Consider the following 25,887-nt stretch of genomic DNA (forward strand, 5'->3'; position numbering starts at 1 on the left):
AGTGTCTCGGAAGATAAACGTAAGTAGTTAACCACAGGCAATAACAGACTCAGAATTAGCCATCTTTTCTGTTGAGAAAACTTTATCAATTATCAAGATTTGTTGTAAGATAGTGATTTGGGAAAACAAATTAAAGGTTTTAGATCGGTGTTAACGGCAAATCGATCCCTTACTTTTTAACTTCTAACATCTGATCGATGTCCAATTTGTAGATATACAATAAATATGTACATTTCGCCTTGAAGATGTTGCAAGTCTGTTCATTGGAATTGATTAAAAACCTTTTAATGCAGAAATTAAATCAAACAATCATAAAATTTACATTTTCTACTCCCAAAAAATCAATTAATCATGTCTAAATTTGATTTGGCAGTAAAATAGTAATATTTACATCCAAGAATTCATTTCCATTGATCACAATATGAAATCAACATTTTGATGTGGAAATTAAACAAACCACACTGACGGAAAAGTAAACTTAGCATGAAAAGATGGGTAATGTATCGCACACGAAGAGTTTGTATGTAGCAACCATCCGACTGGTATAGTAATCAGAACGCATGCACAAATTACAAAACGGCTTCAATTAGAAGTAAAACTTAGAAATAGTTTGTCAGCAGGGATTAAATCAATCATTCACTTATAGCAGAAGACAAGTCAAATGTAATTTTGAATGACACAAGGGGCTTTTTGTTGACATCGCTAGCTATAGTCAGGTAAGTTGCACAGCAATTACGTTAGAACAAGTGTAATTATGTTAAATATGTTAAATATGATTTTATACGAAAAATAATATTCCGCTAGGTGTCGATTTTCATTATTATTTCTTTATAATGTCTTTACTGTTTCAGATTAAGTTGTAAGTTTTATAATAGCAGTAACATAATCTTTTTTTGCATGGAAGCTGTTTTTCAATTATCTTTTTTTTGCATTAAAGTTAAGAGTTTCAAATTATTGGATTTGCTTTATACAAATTATTTTTTCTAATTCAAAAAATTAAAGTAAATATTGTATAACGAATAACAACATCACATCGACCAGAATCATATAACCACATAGAAATTCAATATTTCCTTTTAAATTCTTTATTTGCTTAAATTTGAATAAATAAATTTAAAGAAAGAAATATGAATAAAGGGGGAAAATCAATTTTCTTTTGAAATGTTTCTACAGTAAAATACACAGTATATATTTATACAGTTAATTATATTTATAATGATTTATCAAAAACAAAGTTCAAACAATATTTGTTTTACAAATGGAGTGCCTTTTATCTATAAGATAGTATTGTGATTTAAGTGAGTTTATAAAAAAGAATAATTAAACAGTTCATCAGCTTTTAGTAGCTGATTGAACTAAATATTTATTGACATACTGTCAGTTAAAAAAATATACAGTTACATGAATATGACATATATTTATAGGCGAGTGATATGAGAGCCAAATTTACATTTTTAATGCACCTACCTAACACACGGCTAAATTATATATCACTAGAAAGCTAAGAATGTGTACTTTCTAAATATCCCGGTCGTCAAAAGAAATTATGGTGCATTTTTTTTTAAATCGAGGTCAAAGGTCATGGGTGCAATTTCAATTCACGGATACTTCCAGTTGTAAAATCGAGTCAAAACAAATGCAAAAACGAAACAATTTTATAGGAATGCTGTATTACTGTTGGGAAAATATATTTCTATCATAATATTAATTAATTTTGGTTGATTTTAACGGTAACGCATGTTACATAACGTTTTCTCTCGGAGTCTTTGAAAATTAACATTTAAGTCACACAAATGTATCTGTAGTCGCCCTTGCATTATCTAAATCATATAATATCTCCATATCATTTGATTGCACGTATTTACAAACATATATATCTGCAAATTTGATATAAATAATCCGAAACAAAATATTTGAAGCAAGGGGAAAATATATAACATATGACGTATTTTTAATTGTTTAGAAAAGTCCCATGATGAGCTGTTTATTAAAATTGAGGAAGCGTATGGTCTCCTGTTAGTTTGAAAGCCTGACAACCATAGAGCAGATTTTCTTTTATATATGTTGCAATATGTTGCAATATGTTGATATATAAAAAAAGATGTGGTATGATTGCCAATGAGACAACTATCCACAAAAGACCAAAATGACACAGACATCTATAACAACTCATACATCACTAAATCAGATATGATAAGAGTACTAACAAACATAACTAAAATGAGTAAAGTGCTACTGGTATATTTATATCAACAAATTGACAATTTTAATATAAAACATCACAAGGAAAATATGATCACTCATTGAACGTCAAAATCTGTTGGATTTTACTTCAGTCGGCCGCCGTGTATCTTGAGATATATAATTAATCAAACAACACTTGACAAAGTAGTTTGTACTCTTTTTAAATATTACACTAGTGATGACGTTCGGCTACTTTGACACTAAGTATTACGGGTTTTTTTTTATCTTGTTTCACCGCTTCAAACGGAGGACAAGGCTATCCTAATATTGAACCTTTTATTTGGCTTTCTAATGTTAAAATCCCGTGATCGAAACGTCGGACCAATGGGATGTTGGACCATTTAGGTGTCAGAATATTGCGATATCGGAATATTATAGCTTCATTTTAACTTGTAATCTCATCATTCTTATCGGTCAACATATCAATACAAAGACAACTTCCTTGGCATGGGCATACATCAGTACAGCAGAGGTTTTGCTCAAAGCGGACACAAGATCTACTATATACAGATTGAATTAAAAATTTGGAATAGACATGAGGTATTTGTCAAAGAGACACCAACCCGCTAAAAAGCAGGTAACGGCCAAAAACCACCAATGGGTCGTCAATGCAGCAAGAAACTCCCAAACCCGGAGGCGTTCTTCAGCTGGCCCCTAAACAAAGATGTACTACTTTGAAATGATAATGGACGTCATACTAAGCTTCGAAATATACTCAAGAAGTTACAATAAAAAAATCATACAAAACTAAGAAAGGCACGATGCTCCTGACTTGGGACAGGCGCAAAATTGCGGCGGTGTTAAACATGTTTTTGGAAATCTCAACCCTCCCCCTATACCTATACCAATGCGTGAACAGATCAAATCTTGTAGAAAGTTCGATGACATCATACCGGACCGATGTTACCTTTTAGCCAACCAAAGTCATACGGAGATCTTTTATTGTTTCTGTAGTTGGGTCGACATTGTCTTGGATAAAATTTTAACCCCCAGAAGAAAAATAATGCCATGTAGAATGTATGCCCCATTTTCATTGTTTCTAATCTCCTAATCAGTCAAACTTGTTAATAGTTATCAAAGGTGTGTCCATAAATACGGTGCATTGGTAGTGATAAACCTAAATGAAAAAGAGTAAAAAAGATATTTATAGATAATATACATTCTACTAAAGCCATACATCTAAGAACTTTGTCAATATGAATACCATACGCTTTATTAACTGCTGCAGATGTGCCATCATCCAAAAGACAACACAGAAATGTTTTTAAAGCAGGTGGCATAATTTCAATTGAATAATCCAGTGAAATGTTTTTAGATAATGGATATTCATCTGATTGGATTACAACTTTGCCCTATATCTGCTTCCGTAAAGTAGCTGCACTAAGTGCTTGCAACCAGTTTCGCAGTCACTGCTCAGATCTTTAAATTTTACATACTGAATATAACAGTCATTTTAAACGGGTAATTTTCCGTCATTACGGCATAAGACAAAATTATAGAACTTTTGTATACAATATTGGATGTACCTTGGCCTTGTTGAAGCTGTATACATGTAACTATAAATTGACCATGGTATTTTAGTTTTTGTTGAAGCTGATAATATGTTGTGTAGTTTTCTCGGCGGCGATCCTCGGGCAGAAATTAAGCCCGGTTAACTGATCAAGTAATTAAAGTTGTTAACCAGAATTCTTCCTTGTGTACAGGCACGTCATCTTTAATCGTCGAAATGTTAGTAAAAGCTGTTTTATGTTAAGAACTAAATAGCTCTTTAATTTCTGATTTCAAATTGTGTAGCAAATATTTAGCGATGCAAGCTCGATGGTATAAAGATTTAATAGTAAAATTATCATGAGTTATTTTGTAAATCAGATCATTGTAGGAGATATATGTAGTAACACTCAATACAGCTTGAGTTTGCTCCTCAGAGGATACCTTATGAAGTTGTGTAACTTGCTTATAGGCTTTATACATTTGCAAAATATACAAACAGACAAATCAGAATGAGTTGTAGATCTACTGTCCTCGTTGATATATAGAAGATCTACTGGTCGGTAGAATTGGTACATGTAGTACAAAGTCTTTGTACAGACAAAACAGAAGTTGATAGGTTGTGCTTACTTTTGAAATATTTATAGCAACTCTTATGATATTTTGTATTTTCAAATGGGATGTTTTAATTTTTTTCATATTCATCGACCAGTCTTCTGTAAACTTCATCTTTTCGTTTTCCCACTGCGGCAATACAACTGTATCTTCATTTAAGTGTTAACTACATAGTTTCTATGTAGTAAATATATGACAGACTATGCATCTGTGTCAATAAATGGATAGTTTTTTTTTTGCTTTTTAGCAAAGGAAGGGTTTCATTGAACTGGACTGAAAATTTGACACGACTCGGAAGATTTTCTACAATTTTCCGATACGATTCCTTATTTAGAAAGGGGTGAATTCTAAAAGAACTCAAAAACTATGTTTTACTTTGATTTGATCTTTATTTTGGACGATTTTATATCTATTTAAGCTACACTGAAGTTAAAGATAGAAATAGAACTGTTTAAATATGATTTATCGTACTCTAATAGCACTATTAAGTACACGGAAATCGACTAATATATTCAGTAAAAAACGATAACGAAATAGATAAGGGATTCCGGAAATTATAGTGATTCTACCCAACATCATAAAATTACAGAAATTCGTGATTTTAAGAAATGTTGAGATTAAGTCTTAATCTTGAATGAAAAAACGATAACTGATGAGTAATTTGGTGTGATCTAAAACGGGTAGATTGCAAAAACATTTAATAAAAATTTAATTGTAGATCCGAAAAGGTCGGGATTATGAAAATTTTCGTACAAAATGTCAAATATTTAGAAGGAATGCAAAAGCATGCGGACTTACAGTTGTAAATATTGTTTTTCATTATTTTAAGAATCTAATTCACGTAATTATTCTGTCTAAAAGAAGAGATACGACTAATTTCCTTTGCTTGAAAAACATGTCGTAATTATATAATTTTCAACTAATTTCTGAAATAAACGTCAATTTTACAAAAACTGCACCGTACGATTTTGTGACGACCGGGCAAAAATCAAAGTTTAATCATTATTCTTTCATTTAAAACAAAAATTAGCCGTGTGTTAGGTGGGTGCATTAAAGTCGTTAACTAGACGTCTTTTTCAAATATTACACTCGCCTATTAAGTGCATATGTTTTTCAAGCCTAAGTTTTCAAACTTTAAATTAGCGTTCATTCCGTTAATAGGAGATACATGTATATTAATATCAAATACCTTTTTATTTAGTGGAATAATGCATGTGAATTCATACTCAAATGAAGTTGATGTCACACATTAAAACATGTAAATATCATGTAGTCTCGTCAATTGACCAATATCTAAACCGGTATTCCAAAAAGTATGACTACAAATATGACTATTATATACAAAACAAAAGTGCATAGGTGAGGAATTAAATTTCGTTCGTCTTAAGCATGTTAAGCGCTTTTCGGGCTTTACCTTCACCAAGGACGACCAAAGACAGTGTCCAGGCCTTGGTCCAGCATCTCCATTTTTAACAGTTTACTTGGGATAGACGGCAGATTAAATTAAAATCGAAAGAAAAGACTTCATTACCATTGAATTTTTCCAATGGGTCTTCAACACCGTGAGAAAATCCTGCTTCAGCTGCCTCAAAAACAATTATGTATACTAGTTTAGCAAAATGGACGCCACACAAGACTCTGAAACATATTAATGAACCAAAATTTAAAACAACATAAATTGATATAACAAGATGTGGTATGAATGCAAATGAGACAACTCTCCATCCAAGTCACAACAGAGGTACCTGAATTGGGACATGCGCAAACATGCCACAGGGTTAAACATATTTTTTTGAGATCTCAATCCTCCCCTTATACATCCAGCCGATAGGGAATAAGTAAACACATAGCAACACGCACCAAGACTAGTTCTTACTATTAAATATGCACATGAAATCTTCAAATTCGACAATTTCTTCTTTCACGTCATCAACTAAAGAAGACACGGACAAACAAACCAATAAAATATACAAGACACTGTCAGTGACGATAAAATCTAAACATTTGGATTGCTAAATAAATTGGAAATTGCAGATCTTATAAAACACAATTTCCCCAAACTTGTACCAATTTGTTTACGGTTATCTGAGACTACTATCACATTATAGTTATAGTAGTCTCACCGGTCATCTACGCCTGGAAGTAGATAAACCTTTGTGTTTTGAATTATTTTATCTTTTAGTGAAGATAAGATTTACTGAAAATGACTATAAACATGACATTAAGGGGAAACTTATGTGAAAATAATTCAAATTAACCATTAAAAATTCACCATCTGATTAAATTAAAGAAACATATATATAACCATACCACGTTCTTGTTACAAGCAGACGACAATTAAAGGCGGGAAAATTCCATATTGCATGTTATATGAATATTCAATATTAGCATTATCAATTCTATGCTTGAAACATTTCCTTTCGTGTAACAATATCAATACTCCGTAAAATGTTATTAGTGCCTTATTACAAGTAAAATCTTAATGTAAATATCAAGTTTACATACACTCTAATGTCCACAAGAATGTTGCTTTCTTAGCGTAAGTCAGATAGTCAGCCACATGTTACCTCAAATCGAACTAAAAAAATCGTATTACAGTTTTTATTTTATTTTAGATATATATGATAGTATAGAAAATGATATCATAAATTAATCAAATTTTACGACAGTACGAGTTTATATTCATCTTTATTAATGATTTTATGTCATATTTGTATAATACAATTGGAAAAGATTGTATGACCTACATGTATACATATAGCTAATTACAATTACAATTACTCTCTCATAACTGAAAACATATAATTCTGAAATACATTTTAAACATATTTTCTTACCGTTTTGAATACAGAATATTTTTTCCAATTCCTTATCAATGAAATTATTTTTGATTAAGTAATTTAAAATTTAAAAAAAATTATCCCTCCCCTTCCCCCTTTACAAAAACACGTTGTCTGACTATTTATTAGAGTGAGCGGATTAATTGTTGCATACATGCATATAAACATCTACATATAAGATTCAGATCTTATCTATGGAGCAAAAATAAAGTGGCGTTAAACACCAAACAATCAATCATCGTATGGTGTAAACACTCGTGTTAAGTTTATACCTTTGTATCTCAATACGGTTTTATATTGTTTGTTTGTTTTCTCAATCAGAAGCTGATTTAGGGGCCATTCCCTTTTTGAGTTTCATATATAATGCTAAATGCACAGATTTTTAACAAGTATATGTCTAAACGTTGGCTTGACAGCATCCCTTTTTACTTCCAAATTCCTGGATCCAAACCTAACAATAATGTATTACCGACGTCTTCTTTAATTTATTTCCATCCTAATATTCTGCACCGAAACAAGCCGTCATGTGACTTGAGAGCCATTCAGAAACAAATAATTTATCTGAAATATTTATTTACTGTACTGAATTTGTAGCATGCTCCTGACTGTTATCAATGAGAGGATAATTTCGGTACCACACATACCCATGTGACATCGTCTGACATTGAAATTATCCGAATTGATGTTGCACACAGAGTTTTAATTATTTGTTTGCCTTCTCCGCAATTTGCGTTCAATAACTTTAAGGTCAATCCACCAATAGATATAAATAAGCATATAAGACAGTTGGTTTTACTGTTTTGATGGTTTTACACAAGGCATTTTTGGGGCCCAATATATTCGGTGTGGGCCAAGGCTCCGTGTTGAAGACCATACTTTGACACATAATGGTTAACTTTTACAAATTGTGACTTGGAATGAGAGTTCTTTAATTTGGACTCATACCACATCTTCTTATATATTTATTTGCAGTAATTCTGCTGTATATATATAGATTTACGGCGTATTCTACACCGCCGCGACTATTGTCAGATAAATAGGTGTACACAAAAGAGAATTTTTGATTACTGATATAAGAGGCTAACTTGTGTCCGCTCTTTAAGCGAACGAGCACAGATTACATTTGGTAACAGTACAATCAGGTTTTTTTATGGATCTTTCAGATTTTCCTCCGGTTCGTACTTTTTTTAGCCCTATAAACTTATTTGATTCGAGCGTAACTGATGAGTCTTTTACAGATTTACAAGCGCAGCTGGCATAACCAATTTTAATCTTATAGAATTAGGCCTAGATTACAGTTTTTAACATAGGCGGATACAGAGGGTGTCATTTGAACACCAAATGACATTCACAAGAGTTAAGCGAAAATGGTGCATCATATAGAGTATATATTGTTAAAATTTTGATTTATATAGCAATAAGTCATTATAATTACAAACTTGTCATTCTATTTCCAATACAATAGATTTGCATTATAAGGAAACAAATTCCACATAAATATACACTGCACACTGCATATGTAATTACTAATTACTGATCATGTATTGCTAATTCGGTTAATGGCTCTACTCCATTTTGTAAAATGTTATATTGGTAACTTGACTGGTTCCCGATCGCAATATTCAGTATGTTACACATTTACCAAATGAATATAACTACCGGGACAAGAGTATGGCTAATAACTAATTATACCTGGAACGTAGTACCGGGAACCAGGATAATTGGTAACTTTCTCCTGCAAACATTTCTGGATCCGGTCCTGTTTATGAACACTTATAAACCTGCTTTGCATCTGTAAGAAAATGTGCTCTTGATGTCATGAGATGTGTTTATACATGTATGAACTTTTTCGTTGCCATGTCGCCCGCAAAAGAATTAAGCACAAAATTTGAGGTTATTTTATAAAAATGTCCAAACGAAAAGGAGTAGGTCCGGTAAGGACCGATTTAGGCCTCAAATTTCAGGTTCATCTTACGAAAGATTTTGACTACTTTTTAAACACTTAAGTGTCTATTTCATTTGAATCAATTAGTTTAAACGAAAGATTTTAACTGATTTAGTCATTAAAAACGACCCGATTCAAGCTCAAATATGAAAAATCTACCAAATATGCCGAAAAATGTCACTTTTCAGATGGTTTTTGTCAAAAATGAAAGTGGCCGCATCCGTGTTCATCCTCAACCTTTATATATGTTATGTATTATCTTAAAATACAACTCACATTTCAATATTAAGGATGAACACGAATGCGGCCACTTTCGTTTCACACGAAAACCGTCTAAAATTTAACTAAAATGCTAGAATTGTGAAGATTTCAGTAATTTAGCATGACTTAATGGTGCTAGTACCCGATATATGTGCATTGTATTGTCAAAAAACAGCCCATATATATGAAGCAGAAGCATTATACTGTCCAATAAATAACTAAAAGTTTACATTTTAAAAAAATTGTGAAACTGCTATATTTTGGGGCCAAAAAGGGGTCTTACTGGACCTACTCCTTTAAAAAGTAAAAAGACATGAATGGTAATCAAAAACTTATAAATAGTGGTTTTCTTTGTTTTTTTACAATAAGGGCAAGGTATTTGTTTTCTTTGTTTATTTGCAGTAAGAGCATTGCATTGTTCTCTTTAACAAATCAAATCAAATATTTTATTGTCATATAAACTTTACAGTTTGTGACCAACATATATTAACACAATAAACACAATAAACATACATATTAAACATACACAATAACAACAGCATCAAATTTTATTTTAACAACAAACAAGTTGTTAAGAGTCCCCTGCCCTCAGTTCTAATGACTTTTTCAAGAAGGATCCTAACTTATTTGTTTGTAAAGGCGATGATGGATTTAGTAAATATTGATTTTTTTCTTCTTCATTTAAATTATTAAAGTTATTATTTTCAGTACATATGTGATTAAAAAAATCATTTCTTAGAGTTTTATTATACTCACAATAGAGTAAAAACTGTTTCTCATCCTCTAGTATTTTACATTAATGGCAAAGTCGTTCCTCTCTTGGGATTTTAAAATATCTCCCCTTTTCAATCAAAAGGGAGTGATCACTTATTCTAAATTTAGTGATTAATCTCCTTATCTGAAAATTAGATGTATTAAGATAAGATTCTAGTTTGTAATCTTTTTTAATTTTTTTATAAAGAAAAAATTTACTTTTATCATCAATGTTTTGAAATTTATTTTGAATTAAATCTTCATATCTATTTTTCATTTTTATCTTTATATCGTTTTTTATTTTATTTACATCTTTTATGTCCTTACAAGTAGAAAGAATATTAAGGTCAACATTAGTCTCTTTAACAATATTTTTTGCATATGTATACCATGAGTAAGTTCCTGTCAAATCTAGAGACTGTGCTAGAGAAAAAGCTTCCTTTAACAATAATTCGATTTTCTTTCTGATCGACCTTTCAATTTTGAAGATTGACTTAACGAAAAACAAATAAAAAATAGACACGGCCTAAAACATGGAAAGGGAATCAATAGTACCTGGATTTGCACTAGGTTAAGTATATTTTTTAATTCAATTCAATTCAATTCAAAGTTTTATTGCCATATAAACTTTACAGTTTGTGACATATAACAACAACAAAAACAAATAAAGACAATGACTAAGTAACTCAATATATATACACAAAATGAGGTAAATATTAATGGGTCCCCGGTCCTCAGTTCCGTTGACTCTTTTTTATAAAGGATCCTAGTTTATTCACTTGTGTTGGTGTTGATGGGTTAAGTATATATATAACTTTGTCATTGTCAGTGAGATTAGCAAATGAATTACTTTCTCTGTTAATGCAATTAAAATATGTTAATCTAATATTTGAATTATGAGAACAATTTATTAAGAAATGTTTCTCATCATCTAGTACTTTGCATTTTTTCGCGAGGAATTTTAAAATGCCTTCCCTTTTCAATTAATAATGAATGGTCACAGATTCTAAGTTTTGTAATTAATTTTCTAAATTCAAAGTTTGGGTTAGAGAGGTAAGGTTTGATCAATATATTTGGCTCAAGTCCTTTATAAAAATTTAAATTACTTTTATCATCAATAGATTTCAACTTATCCATCAACAGGTTGTTGTAGTATGAGTTTATTTGGGGTTTAATATAGCTTTTAATATTTTTTAATTGTTTTAAATTATCACAGGTTTTTAGTCTATCTATATCAATGTTAGATTCAGAAAGAATATCTTTTGCAACCATGAATAGGAGCCACTAGAATCCAAAGTTTTAGTTAATTGAAAAGATTCATGTAATAAGGGATTCAAATTTGAGGTTTAATGAGTACGTGTCACGTGTAAGGTACGTTGTTCTTCTGTTAAATTCTATCGGCATACAACATTTACATTGACGCTTGTTTCTGTATAAATAGAAATTTACCTATATACATGTCGTAAAACCAGTAATACTATGTAAGTAAAGCTAATATACACTTGTATGCATCATAATTTACATAATTCCTGAACCAGCTGTCAAACGTAAATCTTTCTTTGAATAAGTAATTAAATTCAATATAAATGGTATGAATACCAATAAGACAATTCTCAACAAGAGACCAAATGACACAGAAATAAGCAAGTATTATAGGTCATTATACGGCCTTCAACAATGAGCAAAACATCATATTGCATAGTCAGCGATAAAAAGCCCCGAAATGATAGCCAAATTTACCTATACATAATAAACGAAAAACAAATATGTTGCACAGCAACAAACGACAACCACTGAATTACAGGCTCCTGAGTACCATGAAATAAAATGATTAGCCTTACTTGGGTTTGATCAACGGCATCATTGTATATATATACTATATTTTTATTTTACTCCCGTTTATTTGTGGTTTGTTTAAACCATCGACCATATTAAAACTGGTAATAAGCAAAACAACAGTTTTGAAAGCTTCTGCAGCGGTGTCAGATTGGAGGCCTTGTGTTGTAATCTCAGCTCTTTGGACGGGTTGTTGCGTCTTTGACACGATCCCCATTTCCATTCTCAATTTTATTACTAGCGCATTCTTATAAGAACGTGGAGTGCAGTTAATCTATTTTATTAGATTCCAAAAAAAAATCCAAACCCAGCCTTTCACCCATTTATGGCCATAAAGAGCATTTTCCCATTTCCTGTAAGGTAGGTTTAAAATAACATTTAGCTTGAAAACTATGACAGGATCTGCTTACCCTCCCAGAACACCTTAATCCCCCCTCCCCCCATTTCTAAGTCTTTATTTTTCTATAATGTGTTTTGTTTGATGTTTTTCTTTTTTTAACCATGACGTTGTCAATTAATTTTCGACATGTGAGTTTGAATGTCCCTTTGGTATCTTTCACCACAAATATGATGACACAGAAAAAATTCCTTTGTCTTCAACAGATTGCACATATATATAATATATATACTTGCTAATATAACAAGTATGTGCCGGGAAGATCAAAGATATACAGTTTATTCTTCAATAAATTTACATGTATTTAGCGGATCCAATCTATTTCAATCGTTTAAAGAAATTAACCTTAATACATGTATCAACCATCTGTCCTCAGTTAACATCCGTGAAACAATACATCCGTGAAATATATTTCATTACTTAGATGAAATATACAACTAATAAGTCCTGATTAGTTTGTAATTGAATTGTAGGTGAGTACACTAAGAATCCACTTAATAGAGATATTATTCATTGTTTTTCAAGCACTCTTCAATCACGTTAGTCGTCTGCTTGAACAAGTACGCTGATGAGAACTGACAGAACAGTTCGTAAGGCAAGTTATTGACGTGGCTTGATGAATTTTTATTAATAATTTGATATTAGTTTTTTCTATGTCATTAATGAAAAGCTTATTTGTATTATTTACACGTTATAAAAGAGAATTAGATATACAAAATACGCACATTGTTGGATATATATACAATTTATTTATACGAAAAGAGAGGCGTCTGGCTTTCTTCTGGCTTCGTAGCAATATAGCGCTTTTATGCTTTTGAAGAATGTGCGTTTATTGTTTTTATTCTTTCTTTTTTCGAAATACGCTAAAAAGTAATACACCAAAAAGCCCTTTAAAAATATGTTACGGTTGCTTTATACTTTCAATGGTATATACTTCATTGGATAAAAGAAAAGCCTGTCGGGTTGAGATAAATTATACTTAAGCTTTAGCACACTTCCTCTTGTCTTTATATCCTAAATGATTTATTTTGTATAATGTCAATTTCATGTCACATCACCATTTTTCACAATTACCATTTTGAAATGTACATATGTTGTATAGCAAAATAAAGCACACTATACGACAAAAAACACACCCCCCTCAATTAAACTGTTGGCACGCCAAGATGACATTTAAAAAAAAGTAAAATAGCAAAAATACAGAACAACGAGGAAATTTCAAAAGTCAGTAATCAAATGGCAAAATCAAAAGTCAAACACATCAAACGGATGAATAACAACTGTCATATTCCTGATTAGGTGTAGGCAATTCTCACTTTCTTATGAAGTAAACGGAAATATTAAACATGGTTTTCTAGCTAGCTAAATATCTTACTTGTATGACAGTCGCAACATTAATATAAGACAAAACACCAGCATCCTTTAACCTTTAATGAAATCGACATGACTCGACCGCAAAGAAAACACATAAGACATTGCCGTTATTACTCGAGTTGGCAGGACTTGAATTGCAAAGAAATAGATATATCTTATACTTTAATGACTTAGTCTAACTTAACATATATAGATATAAAAACAATTAAATCAAGTCATTGACCAATACAATGTATGCCATCCGCCAAATAAATAGTTTTTCCGACAGTCAAAGCTTCACAACGCTTTCAATATTATCGATAAACTTCAACATGAACGGGGGGTCGACATCCTCTGGATTCTAACGGTTGTGTGCTCGCCTCGATTGTAGAGATGGGTCGGGATGAAGACGGGGATAGAGATGGAACGTGCGCACATTTTTGAAGGCGCTTCATACAAAATGTTCTTCAGACCATACTTTTACGCCGAAATAAAATTGCAAAAGAAGCATTCAAATTTTAAATATCTAAATTTTGAAAAAAAAATATCTAGAAATTTTACATTTTAGGAGTGGTCACAGGAAGTCTACAGCGAAATATTTACAATTCTGCTGAAAAAGAGTTGGTTTGTATCTTTCAAATTTAATTGAGAATTAAGAGCAAAGAGTCAGGGTTGACAAAATTTCTTTAAAAAACCCCGTACATATTACATTCAAATTGAAAAGGAAATCCGTACTTTAGTTAATATAATTCCATTTTGATTTAATCTCTCTTACACTATTGAACGAGCTTAATATATTTATTTTTAAGGTTGACAATTTTCATTTTTGTAAGGTCTTTTACGGTATATAAACCTTAAATGTATTATTCAGAATTGTAGTTTTGAATGGTGTTTAACAAACTATCTGCGACATCATGTGAATGACATTTTATATTAATTTGAAAGTTTGGGGTGACTGGGTTGATATTTTCTTCGTAGGATGCCTAATTTGATGTACGTATAGTTTAGTTCGGTCAATGGTTGACTGATGTTCATTGACTGTTACATAATATACATTAAATGAAAATAAGGAGATGCGGTATGATGGTACATCGCTATTTAATCTGCGTCACCGAAGGCGGCAGCATGTCTGGTAATCGCTAGACCCTGTCTGTCCGTCATGCCGGTCGTCTTTCCAAATATAACATTTTGTCAAAGTTTTCTTATATTTGGTTTGCATTTTCCATATATACGTTCAGATGATGTTCAGTTGAAGCGAGTGTGCAATGGTTTACATCTGTCGGGTATTCATCTAAAAAAGAAGATGTAGTACGATTGCCAGTGAGACAACTCTCCACAAGCGACCAAATGACACCGACATTAGCAAACTTGGGGAAGGTCACCGTACAGCCTTTACAATGAGCAAATCCCATACCGCATAGTCCGCTATAAAAGGCCCCGACATGCCAAAATGCAAACAAATTAAAACAAGAAAAACTAAAAGCCTAAGTTGTGAACGAAATAATGAACGAAAAACAAATATGTAAACACAGCAACAATTTAATCGACAACCTTCGAATTACAGACTCCTGACTTGGGACATGCACACACAAAATGTGGCGGGTTTAAACAATTTTAGTGACCGCCCAATGTTTACTAACAAACTTTACAACACTCATAGTAAAAGGAACCTTATTTTTATTAACAAAGTTAACTTGACATCAGTGAAGGTCTATATTGTAATTTAGTATGTAATTATCGTATATTTAGAATCTCGATGTGATATTGTTTCATTAACAAGACATTTCACAAAATAAATGAAATTTATCTTCTAAAACAAATCACTACATTTTTTGTTTACTTCCGTGGAATTTTTGGTTGTTTAAAAAAAAATGATATGACAAGAATGTAGATTTTGTTAACGTCCATGTAATTTCCATATAAACCTCTATAATTACCTTCTTTTTAAAATTATAAACTTTATAAAATTCTGAATTTGTCAATTAAATGAACAATGAAGTTTCGTTATCGTTTATTCTGCAAAAATCAGCTTATTGTCCGGAATATCCATGAAATACTTGCTACTGGAGGTTTTACAAACAACCAAAAATGAATACCAATCGAAATCACTTTAAAGTTTTAAAACAAATATTATTTAAAGTTTAAAGTTTGATAAAGGATAGTTACCTATGAACATATTGATTTTCTATTTTTAGTGCATTCTTAACAAATAAAAAAGACATCAATTACCCTTACATAATTATTTGTAAATAGACCATGTTGTACCCCGGGAATAGCCATTATACTACACAAACAATAAATTATGAATATGATTATTATAGGTTGATTGAAGAAGTCCATTATAACTTCAGGTAAGGTTTCAGGTAAAGTTGTTTTCGCATGATTAAACTGTCAACAAACCCAACACAAATCAGGTAGATTAACAATTAACCTGTGCGTATCAATTGTTTTGAAATAAACACCTGCCAATCAAAACGAAACCTAATACATTACAAGCAACTGAATCTGTGCGCTTAGTGGCTACTTTGAAGATTTATAAACAAGTGTGATACCATTCCGTTATGTACACTGATTAAAGTGATATAAATAATCACATACCTGGATTTTTTTTGTTATTTCAGAGTATAATATATACAACACTTGCTTGACTGACAGTCACTTGAATGATCACCGATGTCAATTTCCCTGACAATCGAGTTGTAGTCGACGTTGGATTCAAATGCGTGGAAAGTATGGGAGAGTACACAAGCTGAAAAATCTTGTGGAATTTAAAATGTGATTCAAGTTTATAGAAATGGATGTAAAATTGTATAGTTATTTATTGAATATATTATGAAGTGGAAGCAACGTGTATTATTTGGTGGGATTACAACTTTGTTCGTGTGTAGTGTAGTTTTTCTTCTACAAGCACTACCCCAAGTAAAAGTTAGTTCTTTTAGATTAACTAATAGTGGAAGGTATATGAATTATGGAGAAAATACTGCACACATGTCTGCAATTCGAAAACGGTTGAACAAAAGTAACTACACCAGCGATGATTTTAGTCCCGAAAAGGGGGACCCTAATTTAGTTCGTGGATTCCAAGGAAGGCCAGTCGGTGGAATCCGGAATAATGTTCAACCACTCCAATTCTATCCATCATCTAATTTTGTAAATTATACAGATAAAGATGTAGACTATCTTTTAAAAAAATTACAGTCCATAAATAAAGAAATCTACAATTTTGAGAAACTAAGGAAAATGTCGTACAAACAATTGATAGAAAATTACAGCGATAGCATCAAGAAAGGAAAATATCTCTCAGCATACCGGACATATGAAGGGTAAGCTATTATTGTTACTTTATTTATACAATGAAATCGTGTTTCCTTCCTCCCTATGCTTTATCTCAGCCACTTATTTTCATATTTGATTTATGGCACCTTCCATTTTAAAGCTAGAAGTATATGAGATATTTGGGCATGTAGAGCATTTTTAGATGTATCTACACATGTTCTGTGTTCTGAAAAACATAAAATGTATAGTCGCCCCATGGCCAGTCATATTTTATTAATTACCAATTTATTTTCTCATCAAATCAGATGAAACTTTCTCATTGTTCAGCATATGGTTTCAGTGTAAAGACTGAGTCCAAACACGTGTTACATTTATTTAAAACCCTTGGTCAGTCAAATTTTATCTGAAATCAAAACATGTAAAATGAAATTGATTTTACAGATTATGAGTATTGCAAACGGAATCATAAAAATATATCGTCACTATAACACACCTGCTTCTGCGTCAGACTACAAAATGAGATTTAATTACATGTAGATAATCCCTAAAGCAGTCAACCTACCTGAAGTTTGTGACAATTAATAGCACCATTCAAGTTATATAGACATCAATGGTCGTACTTATGTTGTATGTGTAATGGTAAACTCCTCACGATCTGGTCCAATTTACAGGCTCAAAATATGTCTTGTGTATTGGACTTTTGAAATAGTAGCACGGGACGGACACAAAGGGGTCAAGATGTCAATTTTTAAGAGGCAGTAAACTAACACTGAACAAAACCATTGCCGTAGGAAAAACGTAGAAAAGACTATCTAATGAATGACAATGTTTCTCATAAAACTGTAGTTACATAGTAACAGAGAACAATAATCTATATAAAACAAAACTGTAAGGTACAATTATTACATGCATGTTATCAAATATTTATAGATGTAAGGGGAAAACGACGAAAAGCCAATTAATAGTCCACAAAGCACGACACGCAGATAATAAAAGAATGAGCATCTTGTCCCCCCCCCCAAAAAAAAATATATAATAAAAATCAGCTTTTAAAAGAGGGGCACCTCATATGCAAACTACCCTTGTAATTAAATGTAAAAGTCAAAAATAAAAAAGATAAATTGACCGGCAATACGTTCGTTAGTCATAAATACAATTTATGTCTTTTGAAATTCTAATGATAATTAATAAAAGTATTTAAAGTGACGTCATGCAAGAAACAGCTCGAAAATGAGGTCCATGTCTATCAAAAGTTACATGATCATAAATATGTTTTTGTTTTATGTATTTACTTGTATTTTTTGACTGATGTGTTAATATTATGTTATATTTTGTGTTTTGCTTGACTCATATGGGTGTGAATTTGCGAATAAAATGATGAAATAAAAAAAGCACACACACAAAGAAGAACAAAAAAAAGAAATAACAAGAAACTTCGCATGCTTGACAAATACAGATGAATGAATTCTGGAAGAATGCGTAATTCGAAAACAAATTGATTTTTTGTAGAAGATATATTCTGTCTTCATAAAAAAACCAAAGAAAAATACCATTAAAAATTAACTAGATACATGTACAGTTAATCATTAACAACATTTTCCGTTTATATCTTATTTGACTATATAATTGTACAAATTAATCATGTCACTTTTGTACATGTTATTTTGTATTAATGTTCTACCGTTTTTCTTAAGTAAATAACAATAAGTATGTTACACGTTGTTACAATGCCCCAAGGTTGGGTGACTGTTGTTGCAATGTATAAATTATGTTACAAAAAAGTCTTTACTATAACATGTATAATGTATCGTTACACACAGTAATGAAATTACTTTTACTTATAATTTGCTCGAAAAAATGTTCCTGAATAAATTATGATTTTTAAAACAATTAATTAGACTTTAAATTTACTTTGTATTTATTCTTATACGTATGGATGTCACGATTGTGCATAATTAATTTAAGCTACTTGAATATTTATTTGATATTAAACTCTACAGACCTCTTTCATTCTCGTTCTCTGTGCCCATATTTGTTTAAAAAAAAGAACATGGCGCGTTAATTACGAAAGTCCGAAAATAATCATGCATTTTTTTTCGAAATCTGTTGGTTTCGAGCGAGCAAGATCGGACCCTATATACATGTAGTTTACCATACATACAATATGGGTCCCCCCCATTGTTAAAGGTTGTTCAACGACCTTCAGTTGTAGACACATTTTCCTTCATGTTTTTTTTGGATATGTGCATCATCTAAATATGAAGCAATACAATACTCTATTTCATAACTTTATGCTCGCAGTGCATAAATGAAAAAAATAGTAATTAAATTGAAATTATGGAAACTTGGAAATGTCATTATGGAAAACCGTGCTAGTAACATTAAAACAAGTGTTTCAATCGTGTCGTCTTGCCACATAAACTTTTTGTATATTTAAATTATGTACTCATTTCTTCACCTCCCAATATTGATAAATCTAATAATTATATTGAAAATTACTAAACCGGAAAATTAAAGTGAAATTCTTCCTTTTAAATCATCGACTATTTGAAGTACTTTCAATGCATGGTTTAATACACCGTGCATTATTACGAATATAAAGAAGTGTTTTATGTAATATCAACGGAGCAGAGTATACCCGAACGGTAATCAGAAACCCGAATGTTTAGCAATATGATAAAGGGGAACTAGTGTAAAGGAAACATTATCAAACATTGTTGTTCATTGCATATCTATACTATTAAACGAGAAGACCTCATTTTGTGTGTCGCTTCTCTCCCTTCCACAATAAAACAATCATCATGCCTCTGTGTCCTATAGGTAACATGCATAGTCGCATTTGTCATCCATTCTTATGATTATTCAGATTGAGTTATTTTGGGAGAAAAACGATAAAAAGGGAGTCCGGATATGATTTCGTCATCAGACTGACTTTTAGTCATAGATAAGACTTCCGGTTTGAAACATGCACAAATACAACCAATCGTATGATAGATAACAAAAATGAAAAATAGATAAGCCAATCAGAGCGTTCTCCATATCATGGTGTTTAGATCGCAAGAACCACAAAAATTAGACCTCCGTAGAGAGGACAATTATTTTTCGCGTTTGTCTACATGTATTAAACTACGATTATATTACTTTAATATATAGAGACTCTCTGTATTATGTCTACTGTTTTTTTTTAAAATGTTAACTATTTAAGGGGTCATACCCGTTGCATTTATATTGAAATAAGTAAAACATGTGACACAAGTACAACCAATCGTAGAGCGTTCTCCATATCATGGTGTTTAGATCGCAAAAATCACAACTGTTATACCTCCTTAGAGAGGACAAATATTTTTCGCGTTTATCTACATGTAACCTACGATTATACTACTTTAATATATATATAGAGACTCTCTGTATTCTGTCAGGGAATTTCTATGTTAGTATAGAAAGTCCCTGATTCTGTTTACTGTTTTCTTTGAAATGTTTACTATTTAATAGGTTGGTCCCCTCCGTAAAACATTCAGTATGCCTTCGGAATATACAAATGTCAAGAATTTCAATAGGCTGCCATTTCAATAACGACCGGGAAACAGACTAACTATTTAAGGGGTCATACCACTTGCATATATATTGAACTAACTAAAACATGCTCACCTTCATCTAAAACTACCTCGACCAAAAACTTTTACCTGAAGTGGGACAGACGGACGAGACGGACGGACGGACGACCGAACAAACGAACGCACGGATGCAAAGACTAGAAAACATAATGCCCATAATTGGGGCATAAAAACTTATTGTTAAAAGGGAAATTAGTGATTTGGCAAGAATGAAAACAAGGTAGAGATTAGAGGGAGGCAGGACCTTATTCGGGGGGTATGGATCGGGTGTTTTAAGATCGGGATTTGGGGATTGATCCTTACGGGATCCGGGAATATATTTTTCGATTTCGGGATACGAATTTCTTTAAATTCTGCATTTCGGGATTTCATGGTTTTAAGCCCGGGATTTCGGGATCAGGACCCCTCCGATCGACAACCCCTCAAATTAGCCTTAGTCAGTATAAGTCATTTATACATGATTCAAATCCTACCATTGGCATGTTAATAAGGCTCTAAAAAAAGCACTGATGGATTGTCATAGATTGAAGCATACATTTTAGACTAATAATGGTCTATATATAAGCAGTTACATTCATTTCATGTTTGAAACGGTGCAAATTTTTAATTTGATTTGACTTTTACCAAAAGAAGCATTGTAGCAAAGGAAAAGAATAATTGTGGTCGTAGGCCAGAAACACAAATATAATTGAATTTAACAGAAAGGAAACAAATATCGGACTTTCCAAAAAGGGAGATACCTTTTATGTAATTCTCCATGCATAATATCTTTTACAAAAAATCATCCCACAACAGTTCACAAGCTGTATATGCCCGCGATTTTGCGGGTGTGTTCTAGTGATCATTGATGTTTCAACGTCTGACGTAATACTTCATTGAAAGTAGATCTGGACATGACTTTTTTCTTCAAATTAGTACCATAAAAAACTCCATCAAAAATATTTCTCTTCAGGGATTCTGAAAAATTTCTAAACAGATCGGAGATTTGAATGTTGCATATCATATATAAACATGACTGATTTACTCGACAATGACTCCGTGCATGATATATTGTTGCATCTTATGACAGAACTAGAAGAATACAAGTGTTTGTTTTTAATTATCAAAGAACGATTGAATAATTAATTTTAGCTTTATATCCAGTCGCAAATATTTCACGCATATCGACGAGGAGAACGCACGAAACAATAATGTAACCTAGAAATTTCTGTAATGTCGACCAATTGGAATGAAGGACTGATGTTTGCATTGAAGGAAGAGAAGGTATAGGAGGAATAAAGACAGATAACACAAACAAAATGTTTTTTCTCAAATGATGTTTTCAAAAATCAATTTTAGAGCTTTCTGGCTTACATAGATCCTTTAAATGAAAAAAAGACGTCCATTTTCTATATTTCAATAATTAAGCTGTATAAGCTGTATTCAAGAATACAGCTTAAACGAGAAGAAAATAAGGGATAAAGAAATCTGGAGAAGAGTTCACGTTTTATTAATATTTTGCTGTTCAAGTTTCCTTTAAGATTGTAAGACAAGGCAAAACAAATTTTTGTGTTTCCTTCCTTCATAATAACCCGATGTTTTCATGTCTACCAAGCAACTTTGTAAAACATACTTGGTTAAGAGCTGTTGAAGTCTAGACATTTCCCAATGTAAAGACTAAGCACAATATTTAAAAAAAAGGCACTGGCTACGATTACCCACAAAAAGTAACAATATGAAATATTAACTATATGTATTTCCGGAATGGGTGCATGCAACAGTATTATTGTTCATTGTTTTTCGGAAATACAGTACTGCAATTAGTCTTGGAAGTAACAGTAATAATTTGTTCGTTTACGGGTAATCGTCGCCAGTGCTTTAAAGGGAATCATTCTTTCTGCCTATTTACACTCTATATTTTCTCCTAGGAGGCATGGAAACGTCTTGAAACATATCCTCGTCTCATGGGTTGTCTGGATACTAAAAATCCATTGTGACAATTCATTTTGAAAAAGATGGATAATTCGAATACAAATGACGTATTAAAACATCTGATCTGACGATATAATTATCTTTTGGACTAGCCTAGGTACAATACGTAAACCGTCGTTATCTCAATACATGTATGGGTGTTTTTCTATATATTTAGAATGGGAGGATGTATATAACATTTCGGTAGTACCCGGCAACAAATCTGTAAATTTATTTTCACAAAGATCAGTGATATTATCTAGCATTTAACTATTCTATTCATAATTTAAATCAACAACCTAGATCTTTCGGATTATAATAATCTTTAGCGCCCTCTATTCAAAACTGTTCCTTGTAGAGTGATCGTAGTGGGCTAGATATAACGACTGGATTGTTCGGGTTAAGTAATCTTAATGGGTATGTGATTGATCTTACCCTTGAAACCCTCAGAAAAGATTTACTTGTAACATTTGTATTGATAGAGGAGGCGTTTCCCCGCCTCTTTGTCCAGAAAATATGCATGTAGAGCATTCTTTGATTTTTGACTGCTTGAACCCAATTTTAGGCATACTTGATACCCCCTCCCCCCCCCCAATCAAACTGCCTCATGCCTTCTCATTCTTTAGTTGTGTAATGTAAAACTGTCCTTGTATACACAAGCGTCATTGTAAATAAATAGTTACTGTAACACATTTCAAGCTAACAGTCCACATTCTTTGAACATTACAATTTAAACAATGTGTTAGTGGGGCCTGAAGCTATTGTAGGTGCTGTTGTTCAGTTAGCAATAATGCATCAAAACCAACACAAACGATTCGACATTTGTCATGGATAGCCTGAACTATAAATTATATTTTTATTATCAGTGAATGTTGCATTGAAAATTGTAGGATTTCCCTTTTTGCAGCCAACCTACGTGTCATTTTAATTGATGAAGGTTATTTTCTATATACTAAAATTCTTAGTGCATTTCTGATATGGGTATAGAAAATGAAGCAAGGAGGAGCAACGCAAATTACATAATTGACGCACAAATCGATCTACATGACGTATAACAACATTCGTTTAGTGCATTTGCACAGTTTCAATTGCACAGCCTTTTTATCAATTAATTTCATTACATCGTATACAATTTAAGAACATTCTGGGAGTTAAAATAGTATGCACGCAACAACTGCATGTCGATAGCCGATCAAACATATAAAGCCTATAAAGGCAACTCCTTGCCTACCACCGATCAAACAATAGAGTCTTTGAAAATTGAGAAACATATTTCCATTGCGTCCATGTTTAGTACCAGCTGTTTTTGAAAATTGTGAAAGAAATTGCTTAATTCTTTTTCCGATATGATCTGCTTGCATTTTTATTTGAATACAAAATACATAATTCTTGTAAAAACACAAATAAACCAGACATTTATTATATTTCATAAATGAAAAGTTCATTTTATATTGCCACTTCAAAGGACATTATATTGCATAAAACACACTGATAATAATACTCGACGAGTCCATAAAATAAATAGTTAAGATATACAGCAAAGTAAAGCGTTGATTTCCCAATTAAACAACAGAGCAACCATGGTTTGATGGTTCGATTGAAGAACAAGCTGACATATGTTTTGGCTTACGACGTGCTGTTTAATACTATCTGAAAAGACAGGAGGTTTAAATGCTGCTTGATATATTTTCTCAATTCTTTGTATTTTTTGAAGTGTTGACATTTTATCTATTAGTCTTAAGATTTTTGCAGACAGCTGGTGCACAAGTATACAAGTATCTTAACATTTTACAGGTTTTAAACACTTGATCTTCTTCGGTACTTTAATCATTTAATTAGAGATTATTGGTATATTTAGTCAAATGTTTGTTTGTTTGAAGGCTAATTTCGTACTGATACTTGAGACGGTTGATTTAAAACAAATCAAAGCACTCAAAATCCTGTTGGAATCGTGTCACTAAACAGGTTTCACCTTTGGCTCTTGAAGCCCTCTTAGTATCAAATGTTTGCAAATTTGAGGCTTTTTGAATAATCAGTGTTTTCATTAGTTATTGATCCGTTATGTGAAGAGGTCAAGTGTTAATCTAGAATACGCGGTAAACTAGTGCAGGGTCTGTCACTTACAAAACAAAATGTGAAACATGTTTCTAAACGAGAGAAAGACAGACACGAGTATAATTTTATAACATTATTATTGAAAATGGCAACATATTATCAGGGATTACATAAACATCAGTGTAATTAGATTGTAACTATAATGTGGCGCTTATCTAAGAGGAAGTACAATTAAGTTTATGCGCTTTCAAAACTCAGGGTGACCCTGCTTAACCGAATACTTAACTTTGTAAGAGTTATCTCCCCTAACACTGTTTTTCTTCAATTAAAGAACAAATGTGACGCTTATCTCAGAGGAAGCACAGTTAAGTTTATATGTCCGCATTTATGGTAAAATCAAATATGATTTAACATATTTCAAACAATAAAGGACACTTAAGGAAGCTGGCTTGTCATGTTTTTGATGTTTGTCAAATTTTTGGATCCATTTAAATGCCTTGAAAAAATTTGCCCAGTGACCCTCATTTTTCTTTTTGAAATTCTTTAACATGTATAATGATAAGCCATCTGTAAAAGTCTTATAAAATTTTAATTACTTTTTAACAGTTTTTGAGAACTTTAACTTGTCAATGATAAAGCCATGAAAAGTCAAGAGAGAATATTTTCCCGCCAAAATTACAATGGCTCATATCTCGAAAACAAGCACGGTAACCTATATATTTTTTTTGCTTTTTGGATTCCTTATTAATTCCTTATCAATATAAACTAGTGTTTTGAAAAGTTAATTACTTTGAAACTGAGAATTGAGCTCCCTTAACAAAACAAGTCTATAATCTTAAGGCCAAGCAATTTATTTCGGCTCCCAAATAACTTAAAATTATAATGTCCTTACAGAGACCTTTTAATTTCAAGCACCTTTTAGTTTTGAAAATAACCAATTCCAATGAGAACATTACTTAAATATTAATCCATTGTGAATATCTTGCTGAATCATATGATAGTGACTATATACCTTTTTGTCAGATAATTCAGGGGCAAAAAAAAAAAGTATACCTTCCATTGGGGATCCAAGGGGATTTTTTTTGGGGGGGGGGGGGATCTGCGGCTTCCTTCTGCCTTGAATTATATTTAATGAATCTGTCATCATCTTAAAGTGCATACATGTATATAAATCTTTCACATCAAGGCCGTGACCTATATTTTTTCCATTGAAATTTAAAGTCATATGTTTGTTTTGCTATAAAAATCAAACATTTGATC

At 31.9% G+C, this 25,887-nt stretch overlaps 1 protein-coding gene across 6 annotated transcripts in view; it reads left to right on the top strand.

The window, feature by feature from the left end:
- The first annotated feature begins 371 nt into the window (after window positions 1–371).
- Window positions 372–25,887, top strand: part of LOC139488990 (extracellular serine/threonine protein kinase FAM20C-like) — a 46,682-nt gene continuing 21,166 nt past the window's right edge. The window contains exons 1-2 of one of the 6 annotated variants that reach the window (XM_071274992.1): window positions 372–716; window positions 16,354–17,055. In XM_071274992.1, the coding sequence (XP_071131093.1) occupies window positions 16,565–17,055 (491 nt within the window). In that variant the 5' untranslated portion in view covers window positions 372–716; window positions 16,354–16,564. Of the gene's footprint in view, window positions 717–12,747; window positions 12,975–14,305; window positions 14,357–15,961; window positions 16,084–16,108; window positions 16,147–16,353; window positions 17,056–25,887 lie in introns of those variants that run through there. The other 5 variants (XM_071274993.1, XM_071274996.1, XM_071274994.1 and 2 more) reach the window with 5 other exon arrangements.

This window comes from Mytilus edulis, chromosome 9 (assembly GCF_963676685.1).
Source record: "Mytilus edulis chromosome 9, xbMytEdul2.2, whole genome shotgun sequence".
NCBI classification, from domain to species: Eukaryota; Metazoa; Mollusca; class Bivalvia; order Mytilida; family Mytilidae; genus Mytilus; species Mytilus edulis.